General features: G+C 42.1%; 1 protein-coding gene across 1 annotated transcript in view; it reads left to right on the plus strand.

Moving 5' to 3' along the window:
* Positions 1–896: 896 nt before the first annotated feature.
* The window catches only part of EPC2 (enhancer of polycomb homolog 2), a 51,030-nt gene continuing 34,858 nt past the window's right edge, over positions 897–17,068 (plus strand). Inside the window, exon 1 of the mRNA XM_082312785.1 lies at positions 897–1,270. Coding sequence (XP_082168911.1) covers positions 1,118–1,270 — 153 coding nt within the window. The 5' untranslated portion in view covers positions 897–1,117. The remainder of the gene's footprint in view (positions 1,271–17,068) is intronic.

The raw sequence follows: 17,068 nt of genomic DNA on the forward strand, positions 1-17,068 counted from the left end.
CTGGGTCGGTAGAGGACTGTGGCTTTGTCCACCTGGAGAACTCAGGATTATTCTTCCCAAGTCGGATGCCTGGCTCCTGTTCAGTGTTGCATCCTTTGAAAGCGGGCCAAAACAAACGGGAGCCAGGCGCTTCTGCAGTAAAGAGCACCAACGAGCAGACACCCCGCGCCATCCCTGCGCAAGGCCAGGCCTACGGACAGGTCTGGACGCCAATTCTGGGGCACGAGAAGCGCCTTATTTTGTGGCGAGCAGCACTTCAGCCCCTCTTCGAAGCTTCGAGTCCGTGCGGAGAGCAACACAGGACACCACTCTCGATGAGAAAAAAAAGAAAAATTGAGCGGGTATGAGTTTGTTTCTGAAGTGTTGGTTTGTAACAGTAACTGAAGTTAATTCTCCTGAGGGCTGCTTTTATTGCTAAAAGGTTTTAAGCCCAATACAGCTAACGATGCAGCGCCGAGGAGAGGGGCCCCGGGGAGAAGGAGCCCGCCCTGGCAGTCACCACACGGGCCTCCCGCCACCGGCACCGCGCCTGTCACCGGCTCCGGGGCGGCCGGCAGCGGGCGGCGGCCGGCGCTTACAGCCACCACCCTCCCCGGCGCTACTTTCTCCGGTCACACGCTCCTCCGGGCGGTGCTCGCCGGTAGCGGCGGAGGGGAGGCGGCGGGGAGGCGGCGGGGAGGCGGCGGGGAGACGGCGAGCCCCGTCCCGCCTCAGCGGCCGCCTCACGATCGCGTCCCCGCCGCCCCCCTCAGCCTCCCGCCCTCGGCTGCGCGCGCAGCGCGGCTCCCCTCTCCTCCCTCCTCCCTCCCGGTCTCCCCCCCTCCCGCCCCCCCCCCGCGCTCTCGCGTTGGCTGTCGGGATCGCTGGCCGCTTTGGTTAATGTCCGCCATGTTTGCCATGGCGCAGGGAGCGGATCGAGCGAGCCCGGCGCGGATCTAGGGCTGCGGGGCGTGCGCTGTGAGCTACGGGCGGCCCCGCGGAGAGCTGTTCCGGGGCGGCGGGACCCTCCATGGTGGTGCGGGCCGGGTGCGGGAGCGGCTGGGAGGCGGCGGCGAGGCCGCACTGAAGGCCCCCCCCCGCCCGCCCGGCCCCGGGGTGTTATTGTGAGGGGGAGACAATGAGCAAACTCTCCTTCCGAGCCCGGGCGCTAGACGCCGCCAAACCGCTGCCCATCTACCGCGGCAAGGACATGCCCGACCTCAACGACTGCGTCTCCATCAACCGGGCTGTGCCGCAGATGCCCACGGGGATGGAGAAAGAGGAGGAATCGGTAAGGGAGCCGCGCAGGGGGGGCACCATTGTTTATCAGACACCCCCCTCCCCTCACGGGAAATAGGCCATTGGCATTCACCAAGCGCACTACGCACGCTCCCCACCGCAGCGCTGCACGGTTCTTACGGGGCCCTGCGCAAAGAGCGCAGCGTAAACTGCTGTCCGACGCCGTAAGCGGGCCCTGCTCCGCCATCTTCTTTGCGTCCCGACTCGCGAGTGTTTTGATTAGCGGCGGTGGCGGGGGGAGGCCTTTACGCTAGCGTAAGAAGGAGGAAGGCGCAAGATGCATCTCTGAATGGGCCAGCGGGCGCTGCGGCCGCAGTTGGCGTAGCCCTGCCTTTGCCGCCGCTGCTCCCCTTGTGCGTGGGGAGCGGGAGCGGGGCGGACCGGACCGGCGGCGGCTCCCGGTGCCCGGCGGCCCCGCGGAGGGGGAGCGGAGGCAGCGGGACGCTTTCTGCCTGCAGATTGTCCGCCCGTGCGGTGGCAGGGCAGGGGGCCGGAGGGGAGAGCCAGCAGCCGGGGCTTGCCGGGCTCGTTGCCCGCTGCGGATGCTGAGGGGAAAATCGCCGGAGTTGTAACGAGTTCGCGTCCTGCTCCTACTTTTTCCAGAGAGGCGTTTTGCGCTGCATGGTGCACGTCAAATGTCAGATGCATCAGCTGGAGTGTTGCACTAAGTGTTAGGCTTTTAAACGTTTAGGTGATTTCTGAATAAACCAGCAAGTGTTAAAAAAATAGATGTCTGATGCTTGTTCTGGTAGCATTGCAGAGGGAAAAAGCTTTCGTCCCCTTAATTAAAGATAAGTTTCCGGGGTTTTTGACGAGCAGTAGGACGGCAGCACTTTGGAAATGCTTGCCCGCAGTTCTGGTGTCCTCTCAGTGTGCTGGTTTGTTTCGCTGTCCTTAGGGTTGTGTAAGGCTTAGATCCAGGCTGTCGCCTGGTGTGTCTGTACTTGGAGGTAGAGCCGATAGTAAATGCACCCTCAAGAATTTCTTCAATGAATCCGTGTCCCCGCCTCAGCCAAACCTCTATGCCTGTGGATTGGCTTTTCGGAGGTTACAGCTGTCAAAGGAGGCTCCATGCCTTTCTGATTGGTTTTCTCACTTCACTGTTGATATTAAAAGGAATCCTCTGTCTTACCGTTGTGGGGATTTTTCTTGTGTGTTTTGTTTTTTTTTCCCCTCTATTTCCCCCATTGCTTTACAATGTGTAATACACACTGATCAAAACTTCCAGTACTTCCCAAAGAGTAAATTTCTGCTAGCATCTGGGAGCGTATTTAAAAGCAACAACAATGTGCTACTAGTGAAGCAATCTTGGAGAGTAATTTGGTTTTCTCAGTCTTTAAAGTCTACTTGCAGTGCTGTGTTTGCATTTAATGTTTAGAAAATATGGCTTATTTTTCAAAATGATTGTGTTATTTTGATAAATCGTGTTTTAAACAAACTTGTTAATGGAAAATTGCTGTAAGAATTCGAGCAAGCAAGCTGCTTGTGGACTGCTTGAATGATTGTGAAGAAGATGAGATTTATGCTTCAGTAAAACTGCTTTAGTGTTGTACTAAAATGTAGCTTTTCTGTAAGAATGAGATTTATTTTCTCTGCACTGAAATGTGGCTATATTTGATGTATTATGTAGTAGTCTCAGAATGAAACAGTCATTGAAGCAATATATAAGCATAGTGCTAGACACATCAGCCAGACAAGGTTATAAACTGTACTATTAATAGATTGTTTAGATTATTGCCCTGTCGTGGCGGCTTCATTCATGGAGTAGCCCTTTTCCCAGTCTTGCACAAATAATTCTTCAATGTAAATTTTTGTGGTAGTGGTATGTAAAGCCCTTCTAGGAAAGGCTGTTGTAGATGACAGCAGTTAAATATTTGAGAAGTATTTAAACAGCTTTTATTCATAGCAAATATTGCTGCGATCGATTTGATGTATTTTTAAAGGGACTTTTGCAGGGGGGAGAGAGAGAGATCCACATAGTCATTTCTGACATCTCAATTACTTGAGTGTCTCAAGACCTTTTTTTAGCCCAGACTTTGGCCGGGGTTGCCTCTTGCAAGGGGTGTTTGAACCATCAGGGTAGCTGGTGATTTACATTTGCTGTACAAAGGCACAAAGCTGATGTTACTCTGGGCTCAGTACGCTGCTTTCCCTGCTGTGCCACCCTGTGTGAAACCTTGGTGAAATCAGAGAGGTCCTGTGGTACAGTGTAGCATGGGGTCAAATATCATCTGCCAGGTCTGACTTTCACTGAAAATAACTATGTATTTACAGATTTGCGAGATTTGAAATGGTTAAGATTGACACGTCTGCCTGACCTGTTCTTTACAACCTAGTCTTGCTACTGCAGGCGTATGATTTGCTTTGTTCATGATTGATATTTTGTATAAATAAAAATGCAGATTTTGGACCATTTGTTTTTAATTTGGTTTTTCTTGTGGTGTTTTTGGTTTTTTTTTTTTTTTATTTGTTTGTTTGGTTTTTTTTAAACTAGTACTATTGTTTGGATCACAGAAAGATTTAAAGCTGGGGGGGCTTAATGATTATCACTCATTTCTACTACTATTACTAAAGTTATTTAGACTGTGTATTAAAATGTCATACAGTCACTGTCGTCCCCATCAGGGCAACAATACACGCTGCTGGTCATCCCACTACAAAAAATTATACTGCCCAGTTTGTCAGTATGAGCATCTTTATTTGATTTTTCTTTTTATTTGATCTTGATGAATATTCTGGAACTATTTATATTTAAGTATCTTAGAGATTTATATCCACTTGCAGCATTTTACAAATCAGCAGCTCATTTTTCTCACTTGGAGATTCCAGCTGTGAAAGAATTAGGCTTCTGGTCTGTAGCATGTTTATGTTAGCAAGTGTTTATAATTTACCCTAAATTAAACCTGAGGAAGAAGATTGTGTGGGTTTGGTTTTTGTTTTGTTTTGGTGTTGTGTTTTTTTTTTTTTTTTTTAACCTCATGGAAGAGAGGGATTGCTATTAAGCAAAAGTAGGAAGATGTCCTTCTGTGAGCTTCAGAAACTGAGCAGGAACATTTTGTATTGTGTTTTTCTGATGAGTAAGAGTTGTATTTCATAATGCTAATGAATTGTTTTGGCTAGAAGGGGGAAAAGTTGCAGAATAGATAAGCCCTGGTTTTGTTTCTTATCGCATAACTATGTGATTTTTATTTGAATACGTATTACTGAAGATTGCTGAGTTGCACATTGTGGGGGAAAAATCATGCTTAATAATGAGGCAAATTCAGGCTGAAGGCTTTCAGAAGTAAGTTTACTTGAGTTGTTAGGAAGCTAAAAGCATGGTGGTAATTGATGATGCCTAGATTGGCCGGTCAAAGCTAACTGAAGGTTCATCTCAAAATTCTTGTTGGAACATACATTCATTTACAGCTAAGTTTTGACATCACATGGCAAGGCTAAGGTTATAGAGGAAAAAGTGCATGAATAGCAAGCTAAGGATGTGGTTTAACATTATTAAAATGCTGACAGAGTACGAATGAGAAGTGACTTCCATTCTCAGTCCTTGAGTGATCACCTCAGGATGATCTTTCACTGATCATTAAATACGATGTTCAATTTTGAGTATTTTGACAGGCTGGAAGTAGTTAACTTGAAGAAATTTTTTCATGCTTTCTCTTCTGTTCATACCTTCTCCATCCCGAAGTGGATTACAACAGCAGTTTCTGTTGTAACACTGGAAACTTGAAGTGTTCAGCGTCTGGCTTTCAAGGCATCCTGGAGCTAGTGATGCTTCTGAAACAGCATATTCATTCTACTTTAAAAGCGGGAAGCATTAACTTTTCACAAGTCATAGTTTTTTGTTTGGATGTTTTTGCTGATACGGTCTAACATACTGAATATTTTTGCTGATGAACTGGAAGCGTTCAATCAGGAGGGCTTCGAAATATGTGCATACACACACATATTATTACTTTTATGGCGATACTTATGGGTTTTTTTTTAAAGTTTGTTATGACCCAGTCCTACATTCACATTTTCTTGCACATATTCTTATGCCTAAACATTTTTTTGTGATTTCTGTTTATAAGATCAAATAATAGTCACTTAATCTTTTCTTGGAGGGGCTTCGTCCTGTATGCCTGAGCATAAACGCATTGGTGTTGGTTGGGGACTTCAGGGGTGCTCTGCTTTTGCACATTTTGTCTGTTGTTGAAATGGCACACGTTTTGCAGATTTTGCCTTTTTTTTTTTTTTGGTACATTGCATTAACTGATAGTGTCCTTTTTTTTATAAGGAGATTAATGGAGTTGTTTACATATTACAGCTAATTGTCAACATAAAGGCAAGCAGTCTTGTTTGATACATATTCGATGTACTGGAACTGTGTTGAGTGCCTCCGTGCTGCTGGCTTGCTTTCTGCATTGAAATCAGAGTTTGGAGCTCAGTGCTCGAGTCTCCCCCCTCCACTCCAGTCACACTGTCACGTCTTTATTGGGAAGCAGAAGTTTTTTGAAGCTGATTTTGTATATGAAAATGTTACAGATAGTTGTTTTCATAGCATGAATGTTTTTCTTTTAATCCCAATTTAGCAATAATTATTTATACTAAATTATAATTGTTAACCAATAGGTCCCTTAAAACAATTAGCTTAAATTTTATGATGACGATGGTATTTTCTTTTAGAGGGAGATGAAGTTCTGTTGTTAGTGGTGCTGTCCACATCCGTGACTTTTAGGAACATGCTTAAATAAATGCAGTCAGGTGTTACAGACTCACACAGAAAGTGTGAGGTTGGAAGGGACCCTGGAGGTCATCTTGGCCACTTTCGCTGCTCAAGCAGGGCCACCTGGAGCCTGTTGCCCAGGACCATGTCCAGGCAGCTTTTGAGTATCTCCAAGGTGGGAGGTATCAAATATGTGAGGACTTATTTAAGCTCTTGATCAGAAGTACCTACCTAGTACTGTGTGATGCACTCAGGTTTAGGTTTAAAAACACAAATGTACATAAATAACTCCCCACATGGACAGAACCTATTCTAACTTGAGGTTTGTATGTCAGATGTGCATTCATAACCTGTGGTTGAACCCTCAAAGTTGCTTACAAATGAGGGGCTTTGTAGAACAAAGAAGCCAGGACACCAGTGTGTAAGATAGAAGGTCAACAGAGGACAACTTTAGTTCAAACCATGCAAATATTCTGTAAAACAAAAATCCCTCAAAAAGAGTTTATGAAATGTTGGGTAAGAAACTCAAAAGATTGTACTTTCATGCAGAACTAAGTGAAATCAAGACAGCAGACTTTCCTTGGGAAAGAAGTGGAGTTTGTTTGATTAGAATCAACTGGCTTATGTGTTGGGGAAATGCAATTCCCAGTAGCAGTTTATTTCTCAGTTTGAGTTCAGCACCTTTATTTATTTACTTATTTGGGGTATGTTTGGAGACTGCTGGGATTGCTGAAATATGTTTGGTAGCAGGTAGCATAATGCTGTGTTGTAATCTTTATTCATGGAATTTTAAACTTCAGTTCTTTTCGAGACCTCTTCCCCTGCCTTCAGGTCCTGTATTTTTCTCCCTCCCTTTGAGACCCATTGTGTCATGCCGTGATGTCCCTCACAACTGGATGTTTTGGCTCCATTTCCCAGCCGTTATTTCAATTTTCAGCTGTGATCCTCTGTCCTCCCTGTGCTTTCACCTGCGAAATATTTTTGTGGCTAAAAGAAACTTCCTTTCAGTCCACTGCCGGTACTTTTTAATGTCCCATTCCATAATGGCGTATCAAACTTAACACTAAGTAGGTTGGATTGTGTTAGCTTGACACTGCAGTGAGGATGAAAATAAGCTGTTGATGAATGTGGACCCCATCTAAATGCTAGAGTAGCTGAGCATAGTTAACTGGTGAACTGTTAAACTGAGTAGCCTTTGTTTTAATTTGTTAAAGAATACAAAGATTTGCTCTTAGATCTCAAATTCACCATCAGTTATTAGGGCCTATCACATTAACACCTATCAGCTAACCTGTAACGACTGCTTGTGAGTATAGGCTTAGCCTGTGACAAATATCAGGTAATTTATCTTGGAGTGTGCTTTTAAGATACCGCTGAGCCAGACTCACTGTGGTCTGCAGCTAGCCGGGATGGTCTGCTTTTCGGAGTACTGAGACCCCTCTGTCTCGGTGATGGGGAGGCGAAAGCCCACCATGGAAAAGTTGAGCGTCCTGTACTTTGTGAGAAGTGGTAGGGGCATGTGGGAATAGAAGACCTGGGAAAGGAGAAGCATGAGACTGCTACCGTTTTGGTGTCATCCTGAGGTTAGATGGGTTCAGCCATATCTTAAAACCACACTCTTAATTTAGATAAAGCTGCATTTTTGCTGCAGGCTAAGTCGTATGCATGGGGTCAGTTAACACCCTAACATCCGAACTGGTTTGGGTGCCTGAGTCCATAGCAGACAACAATGGTATCTGCCTGGACGTTAATTGAGAGTCACGCCTCAATTTGTTATGCAGGAACTTTCCCTCATAGGTAGGTTTCCTCAGGATGAGGTGTAATTCCATGATGAAAGCATAAGAGAACATTTTGAAATCTGCCTCTGTGTGCTCTGTCGCTCAGCTCTGGAATGTCTCAAATGTAGGTAGCAGTTTTTCCTTTTCCTTCAATTTAAGAAAACCTCAGAAAGGAATACCTTGGGCAGATTCAGTTGTGCTTTGAATTACCTGGTGCCAGATTTCATATTACTCCTGCTTGGCAAAATTGAGCAGTAGTCAGCTTTGTACAATTTCTGTGCTGATCGAGATCAGTTGAGATGTCCCGTTTGAATAATTTAGCTCAACAGACATTAAATCTGCTTATATTAATCTTGGTTTTAATTATTTTTCACAAGAAAGATAATTTTGATTGGTGCTAGACATTCAGAAGGTTATTTGTAATTTATTTTGCCAACAAAGCTAGTAAGCTGTGCCTTGTTTATACTTATTTGAACAGTTATATGCCTTAGCATATTTATCATTCTAACTGTTCATCTTTTAAAAAGATAAATAACACATTTATTATTTACATAAACAAAATTTTAGTTAAATCTTAGGTGTTGCAAAAGCCATTGGTGGTGAAGATTAATTGTAGAACTGAAATTCCTGTAACAAGTAGAGAAGAACAGAACCAGAACTGAATTACTGTGTATGAAAAGGAGTAAGCAGTAGAGAAAATAATTTTATGAAACTAAAAGTAATATCAGTATAGACTTTCATAATTTTGCATTTAATGTTGACTAGTTCTGAGTAAAAAAAAAATGAAGTATTTTGGAATATACTATTTTAAAGTCTTGATTTTAATCCATTTTGCAAATTCCTACTTGTTCATATGCGTTAATCACCGTGTAGGGTGGCTGAAGGTGTTGGGTTAAAATACTGTCCATGTCCGTAACAGAACTGCTCTAAATATAAGAGAGCAGAAGAAAACCTGCATTCTTATTTTTACTAATTGACTTTGGTGCAGTTCTAATTGTGATTAATACATTTACACCAATAAAATGCCTACTCCTTTAAGGTAAAAGGACAGCTTACCACACCTGATTCTCATTGTTTGTTTTTTTTTTTTAAAAAAGCCTTATTTCTTCCGAAATAAGCCAACAAGGAAATGCGTGGAGTAAGAATACCAGACTGGATTAGATACAAGCATGCCTTTGGTCTGTTATTATTTAAATACACGCTTCAGAGTGGAAAGAGTAGGTGAGCTGATACGAGAGTTGTATACTCTCAAATAAGTTACTTGGCAAAGAGGAAAGTCATTCCTCGCTGGTACATGTGTGAGGACAGAACTGGGTCGCTTTTGTCTAATAGGCTTGTTTCTCTGGTCTCTGAAGTTTGGTGCGCTCAACACTTCACCAGTATGTCTACTCCAGTAGAATTTTTCTCTGTGAGGTATTTTCTCATGTTTATGTCATCTTAAATTGTGAGAAGTTAGGGCTTACACAGCTGGCCTTGTGAGACTGTTCTCCAGTGTGTTAGCTGTCACTTCTCCGTCGGTTTTCCATATTAATAAACTAGTGTTCTCTCCATTTTATCTCATCATGTCCCCCGTGACACACAAAGTAATTCATGTACGTATCAGTTCTCAGCCAGCATATTTATAAATGTTTCCTGCTCCCTTTTCCCTAGTTGCTTTCTGTTGTTTACAGTTGTTCTGTTGTCTGTTATTTTAATTTATAATTTGGTTTTCTTAGCTTTCTGCCATTTTTATGGCTGCAACTCACACTTTTTATCTTTTTGACCAGTTTGAGTTGCACAACAAAAACTCTTTCTACTTTGAAGCATCCTGGTAATGTCTGATTCCCCTGTGCTAAACTTAGACGTAAACAAAATACTGGATGTCTTGCAGTGGTATCCAATGACTAGATAAGTAAGATAGAGAGATGCTGTTGTTACAGAAAGTTAAAAAATAATAATATATGTGTTTCTTGAGTTAAAAGTGTTTGAGTTAAAATGGAATTTTTTAGTTAATTTTTAATAATTTTAATTCCTACAAATTACTGTGTGTGTAACTGTGTGTTAATTTTTTTTTTAAACCTTTTTCTGAGTTGTCCTAACTGTAGAACCAATCTCTGGTATCTGTATTATAATATGATGGATTTCTGTTTTGGTCATCAGGTCTTCAGCACTTCAGGTCTCTTTAAAAACTCTGTAAAATACCAATTTCCTGGTATTGGTGTGTGTGTACCTCAGTTAAATAAAAATCCATAATAAGAACTTTGGATCTTACTCCTGGAAAGAAGATGTGACACACAAGTCAGAAGGTTAAACACATAGCGCAGTAAGAGAGGGAGAGGTACTGTAAGCAGCTTGTTCTTGAATGTAGAAGTTGTACCTGGAACTTCCCAGGAAATCGCATCGCTGATGAAGATGAAATTAATGGGCTCATTTGGTACCCAAACTCTTGGTAACTTAACTTCAATGCTAAGGCAGTAAGTTCTGCTTTGACCACAGGAACTTATTTTTAGTGCGCGCCTTTCATTTAAGCAGCCATACGTGTTCACAACTCCTGGTCTTTGACTGTTGTAAGCAGCCTTTAGGCACCACCAAAATGAGACCCCACTTAACCTGCGTGACGTGAGTGAGAACGGATGTTTTGAAAAACCAGATCTTTAATATTAAGGTAACACAGTTTCTTTGCTAACAAATGTCATAGAGCAAGTATCCTCAGACGTCTTAGCCACGTGAGGCTCTTGAGTAGCTTCAAGCGAGGTTTCTGTGCTGGGACCAGAAGCAGCGTGTGTTGTTGGGAAGCACAGGGTGATGCAAATAGCTCATGGCTGGATGAAGTGAGGCAGCAGCCGCCACCGTGCTGCCTTTCCCAGGTCCTGGTGGCCTCCCAGCCAGCAGACAGATCCCGTGGGGAGGTGTTACCAGCTTCTGTGGGAGAATTTCCATCCTCCCTCCTCTCCTCTGCAAGGAGCACAGTTTTGTGACTCGTGGTCACGTAAAGGTTTTGATGCGTGGAGCCAGGAATTAAACTGAGTTCAGATTCTGTGTATACCACTGTATTTAATAAAGAGGAAAACTAGTTGTTATGGAATCTCAGCCTTTTAAAATATGTTGTGAAGTTAATTACAGGAGAAATGAGAGAGAATATTTCTATATGTAGGTGTATACCTTTCCATCCCTGTTTGTCTGACTTGGGACAATCAAGTTATGCTAATTGAAGCATTTCCTCTGAAGGAAAGGAATTCCTCAGATGCAATTTGTTAACAGTCTTTTCTGTGCAAGGTTGCATTTGTTAGGTGGTGAATGATAGAAATGTATCACAGGGAGCTGGATGAAGACTGCATTCTCTGTCTTCTAACTCGATGTTGCAGTACTTGTAACAAGTTTCTCTTAAGGTCATGCAAAGGCATCTTGGGGGGGGGGGGGGGAAGTCCTGCTTTTTCAAGAAACATACTCATAAAGTACCATATTCAGCCTTTCCAAAAGGAATTTTTAATAATTCAATTTAATTAGTTGTTATACTGTGACAATAATTGTGTTTTTAGTAACTCATTTATATTCAAGTTTTGGCAGACTGGAAACTTGTGTAATTAAATGTAGCTTTTAAATATAGTGCTTCAGGGGTTTTTTGACATTTCATGAACAGTGACAGTTTTGTGTCAATGGTATGTTCATAAATAGCGAACAATCATTATTTATAGGAATGAGAGATTGTTCGGGTTCTCATACATTACTGCTGTCCCACTCAGTAGGGTAATATTTGGGATGTCTAACTGTCGTTTCGTGTCCGTTATTATACAGGATGATTGAAATTGCATTGCTTGCTTTTTCTGCATTAAACTTTATTTAGGGATTTTTATTTTGTGGGTTTGTTTTTTTTTTTTGTGCTGTGAGGTTAACTAAAGAAACACAAAAATGATTCTGATCTTCTCTGGTCATCTCCCTTCCCCCATACCTCCATCAGTGTCTCATGGGCTAATTTCCACTCTTATTGCCTGTCTTGCCTGTAGTCACTTTATAGTGCCTCAGTTGGCTTTAGTCAGACTGCCAGAGAGGAAATGAAGGATTTTTTTGGCATTTTTTTTGGTCCAAATTGGGTTTCCTTCATTTAGATCCACGGCTCCTATGTAGGCCTATCTATCTAGACACCAAGTCATCCAAGGATGTTGGGCTCAGTTAGGTGTTTTTGGTGGCCCTTCTGCTGTATTGTTTCAGCCTACATCAGCGTCCTTGAGATAACATCCAGGTGACTTGTCTGTAATCAGATGGTTTGTATGTAAAGTAGTCACAGTTGCAGAATGGCTTCTCTTGGTTTTGACATGGCACTAGCTTAGCTTTGTGAAATTATAATTGTTTAAGAATTAGAAAAGAAAAGGAAAGTGACAGAAAAGTGGGATTTTTTTTTTTTTCTGTTGACTTATCGGTTCACTCACTTCGAAAATAGTAGAATGACTGTAGAGTAAATATAATAAAGATTTTACCTGTTCCAGGGACTTCTGTGATTTTTTTTTTTAGGATGGAGTAGTACAATTTGATTCACTTCCCTGCCGCCTCCTTCATTGAGTCGTCTGTAACAGCAGCCTACCATTAGTACAGGTTTTTTGGCCTGTAGTCATAATTTGGCAATACGGAAGCCAAGTGTGTGGCGAGTGGTTCTTGTGATTAGTTTAAAAAAAAGGTGGGTGGGGGGGTATCATATTGGACAAACGTGATATGGCCAAAAGTGAAACTGAAAAGTGGTTCCGTGAGCCCCTTCGGCTTGTAAGGAGGTAACACCATGCCTTCTCCTGCTTCCCGTGGGGTTTCTTGAGCTTCCTTCCACTGAGAGTCAGAAACTCCTTAGGGAAACTGAGAGGAGTTTCAGTCCTGTAAAGCAGCCTTGCTTTGGGTGCGTTGAACTCAGTACCTGAATTTCTGTTGTTTGCCCAGCTCTCTGCATTACTTGGTAACTAATATAACCTTTTAAGGGGACACCATGTAGCAGGAGGGAGCAGTTCTGATTACTGAATAGACTTAATTCTCCACTGGATCAGTAGGAAATACAGTATGAGCAACTTTGCTAATTCACTAAAATGTTTGCTTTTCAAAATAAATCGGAAATGAAGCAATGAGTTTCTCCTAAGATGCTCATTGCTGTCTCAAGGGTGAAAATTGCTGTGGGGCACAGACAGGTTTCCTGCTCTATATACGACTCCTTACTTCGGTTAACTGTTTTCCGTCCCAGGGCAGAGGGAGGGGAAAGAATGGAAAACAGTTCTGTAGATATCCCCCCTCCCCCCCCCCCCCTTTTTTTTTTTAAATTACCCTCAAGCCTTTCAGTTCCTTAGTCCACTTTCAGTTATGATATCATTAGAGTAAGAAGTCAGTTGTATTTCAGATAATTTCTCATCATTTTGTTTATACTAAGCTGACATGTCCAGGATTTCTTTTCCCCCCCTCTCTTAAAAAAAGCTTTGCCAGTAAGCTGCTAATGGCTCAAAAGGTTTATCCCATTGGTATTGTGGAGACGAATCTTTCTTGATAGAAAATATCAAGTTCTTTCTGCATTGGGGAGGATAAATACTCATTGGGCATGCTTTTTTCTGGCAGTTAAGGACTGAAAGGGTTAACCGCAGAAGAAAACAAAAGGTGGTGCTTGAGTGTACACTTTTGGCTTGGAAATCTTTAAAAAAACGCAGAAATCTTTCTGAAAAATGGGGAGAGGGATGTGCAAGGAGGGATTAGGTAGGGCTGTGGCTTCAGAAGGGGGAGAGGCTTTTGGTCAAAGTAGCTTTTGAGCTTCATGACACTTTTTTCAGTAAGTGTTGTCAACAGGCGTTACTAGCTGTGCTTGAGGCTTTCAAGATGAGTCTGCACATTTCAGATTCAAATTCTATACTTTTGGTTTCTGAATCTTTGTATTAAATATAAAAATGTCGATTAATTTGTATTTCCTAATTTGAATATAATGCTAAACAAATAGGATCTCTAGTAAGTTTTCCTTGTTTCCTTTGCTTTAAATCTGTTCTTGATTGCAGGTAGATTGGAAGGCTGACTCTAGGTTGGCCTAGAAATAGCTTATTTTGAGTAGGTAAAGCTGTTAATAAATTCACTGTTGTCTTCCATCATACTTAGAGTGGAGTGCGATGGAGTTAAAGCCGTCTATCTTGTTAGGAGAGTTGATTTTAACAGCTAAGCTGTGTATGTTATGTTTTTGTTTCCCTTAAGTCTAAGCAACGTCTGTCAAGATATTTCCTTCATTAAAGTCTACAGTGTTGCAAATATCTAATGTAAATGGTGTGATCTGGAGCTGTGTTGTGAAAGGACTGGCAAAAAGGAAATTCTTTTCTTAAATAGTGTAAACAGTAAACTGTAATATGTTTCATTACTGTGTACCTCATGAGGTAAATGTAAATATTAGTGAATAGAAGTGGTGAAATAACTTTTTAAAGAGTTGTAGCGTCGCTTGTATGGTACACTTTTAAGGAATGAAGAAGGGAACAGATACGTTTAGTCCTCAAGGTTTGTCTTCTAGGGTGTCTGTATCCAATATGGAATTGCTCATTGCATTTTCGTAATTAAGACAGATGAGCTTTTCGGTGTGAAGATGGTATTCAACCATAGGCATCTCCAACTGTGCTCATGCAAAAAACCAGCACATTTAATTAAATTATGATAAACTCTATTTCAGAGAGAGTACTCTGGGGGATGGCAACAGGGAACTTAAAGGATAAGGAAAAAACCAAACTGGTCCATAGGCTCCAAGTGCTCTGTTTTGCAGCAGTGGAATAAAAGGGAGTGTATTGGTAACTATAGTTGTAATGGGTAAAAATAATAACATCCAGTATTGATCGCTGTTTCCCTTAAAGCTTAACAAAAGTAATCTTTAGGATTAGGATTAATCTTTAGGATTAGGATCAAAAATAATCTTTAGGATCACCTGTTGACTTATTACTATTGTTGAACTTTTTTTCATAGTGAAGAAACTCCCCGATAGTACGTTTAGAAAGAACACAAAACCTGTGGTATTTCAGGGGTGAAAGGGCAGAGCAGTGAAGGTACCTTGCTGTGATTCGGACTTGGAGCCTGGTTCTGAACACGAGCAACTAAAACTAATTTCAGGTATGGGTGTTGTAGGATTTTTTGGTTTTCCCCTTTGAGGAAAAACTAAAGCAAGGCTTGCAGTGTCTCAGTATGGGTTCAGAGGCGTGATTTCAAGTCTCGTTCTGAACTAAAGCTGGCATAGTCTCTCTGTCAGCCCTGTTGTGAACGGCTGTCAGGTCGTTCGGATTGGAGCTCCGAAGGTGGGGGTGTGAGACTGCTCGGTGCAGCGTACTCTTCTGTGCCACTCCACACGCGGCGAGTGGATTCAGCTGGCAGGACAGGCTGTCTGCACCAGGGAAAACATACTGGATTATATAAAGCCAGTGACTGGAGCAATTCGCTGTAAACTCTTGTCAGTATGGTGATTGTACAGTGAAGGTACCTGCGTGGCCGAAGTACATCTAGAGAGATGAATCTTTCGCTTGGAGAACAGTTTTATTTTAACACGTAAATATGCTAAAGCAGCAGTATTACATATATTAAACATTTAGATATTTCTAATTCTATTTTGCTGTTAGTTGAAGAAAGAGGACTATCTAAGCTGTGTTTGTTTGAAATTTTTTAGTCATACTAGCGAGAAAGGTTTGGATATGCTTTTTAAGGAATTAGTGGGTAATAACTCTCTGACAGGTACTCCTTTTTATTCCCATGGCAGCATGTTCTGTTTGCTATCAGCACTGTTTCCTCTAATGTTCAGTTATTTTGTATGAGATCTTTTTATCTCCCCTACTTCAGAATGAAGTAGAAGTTAAAATACAGTGTATGTCTTCCAAAACCGTAAGAAAAGATGGAAAATACACAAAAAGATGTATTGGTATACCAGTTACTACATCTGTCTTTAAAAACACTTTTTCAGGTTTAATAAAGCCATTTCATTAGACCAACTTTCATTTAAAAGTCTTCAGAGTTTGTTTAAACAGAACTGTTTCAGGAGTTAAAATTTTTGTTTTCTTCATGTTCAGCAGAAAGACTTATTTTTTTTTCCCTAGTTTTAAAAATTACATCACTTATCTATCTCTTGAAGCTCTGCTGTTTGCTGAGTGACAATAATATTGTTAAGACTTTTCTATTTGAATACTGTGTTATGCTTGAAGGCTTTTTATAGTAAACCGAGTACTAACACCTATTGTCAGATTTTCCTTGGGAACTCTTTGTACGCTTACTAGCAGTGTTACAAAACCTGAGAATCGGAATTACTCATCTGCACTGTTTAATGGGCTGTGGAGCCAAAAGATGTTTTGAATTTTGCTTGCTGTGTGTCCTTCTTCACTACTGTTTCTGAAAGTTAAACCTTATTTACCCATTCATTACTTAGGCCACTGTGGACTAGTGTGGCTTCTCTACAAGTTATTTAATCCTGTTTTGGAAGAGTGTCTGGGTTTGTTCTATTTTGGGGGTGTGGTGGGGAACTGTAAGTCGGTCAGCTTCAGCTGGTTGGCTGTGTGCAGAATGCATCCTCAGCGACTTTGTCGATGATCCTGCGTTAGGAGAAGTGGTTGGCTTGCCAACAGGGGAGCGTCCGTCTTTGTGGATGCTGAGAAGCTTGAGGACTGGCCCAGCTGAAGTGTTGTGCAGTTGAGTTAGAAGTGCACAAGTTCTGTACCTGGGGCAGAATAATAACGCTGTGCATAGGTACGGGCAGGCAACTGCCTGGCTGAGGAGCAGCACTGATGGAAAGAAGGGTCGAGGCGATGGGCCGCTGGTGCGTGCACGCTGGGTGACTAAGGCATGCTGTAGACTGGGCTGCGTTGGGAGGAGCGTGGCTACTGGATGGGGAAGTTGTGATGCTCCTCCACTCGTCAGTGGGGAGGCTGCTGTTGGAATGCTCTTTCCTGTCACTCTGCTTTCCCCAGATTTCTCAAAGATGTTGAGAAACTGGAAGATAATCTGTCAGTGGGCTGCCAGAGTGGCTAAAAGCTTAGACTGTAGCTCTATTAGAGATAATCGTCTTCCAGTGGGAGCTGGACAGATAACCTCAACAGGTCCTTCCTAAGAGCATTTCTGTGGTACTCCTGTGTACTGTGTTGGTAACTGTTAGGAGGCAACTCTAGGGACATCAGTTGAAAGCAACACAGTAATGAAACAAATTTTATTTTAGTTGAATTACCTACTCAGCTCTGTGAAGCTCTCCAAGATGTTTTTTTAATGGTGGAGTGACAGATTTACTCAGTATGTAGTAACTCAAGCAGATCACACCAGATATTTGATTGCATGCTTGTCTTAATTCTAATAGCATTCACTTGGGAGCCTGATA

The sequence above is a fragment of the Platalea leucorodia genome, assembly GCF_965183815.1.
Source record: "Platalea leucorodia genome assembly, chromosome: 5".
NCBI classification, from domain to species: Eukaryota; Metazoa; Chordata; class Aves; order Pelecaniformes; family Threskiornithidae; genus Platalea; species Platalea leucorodia.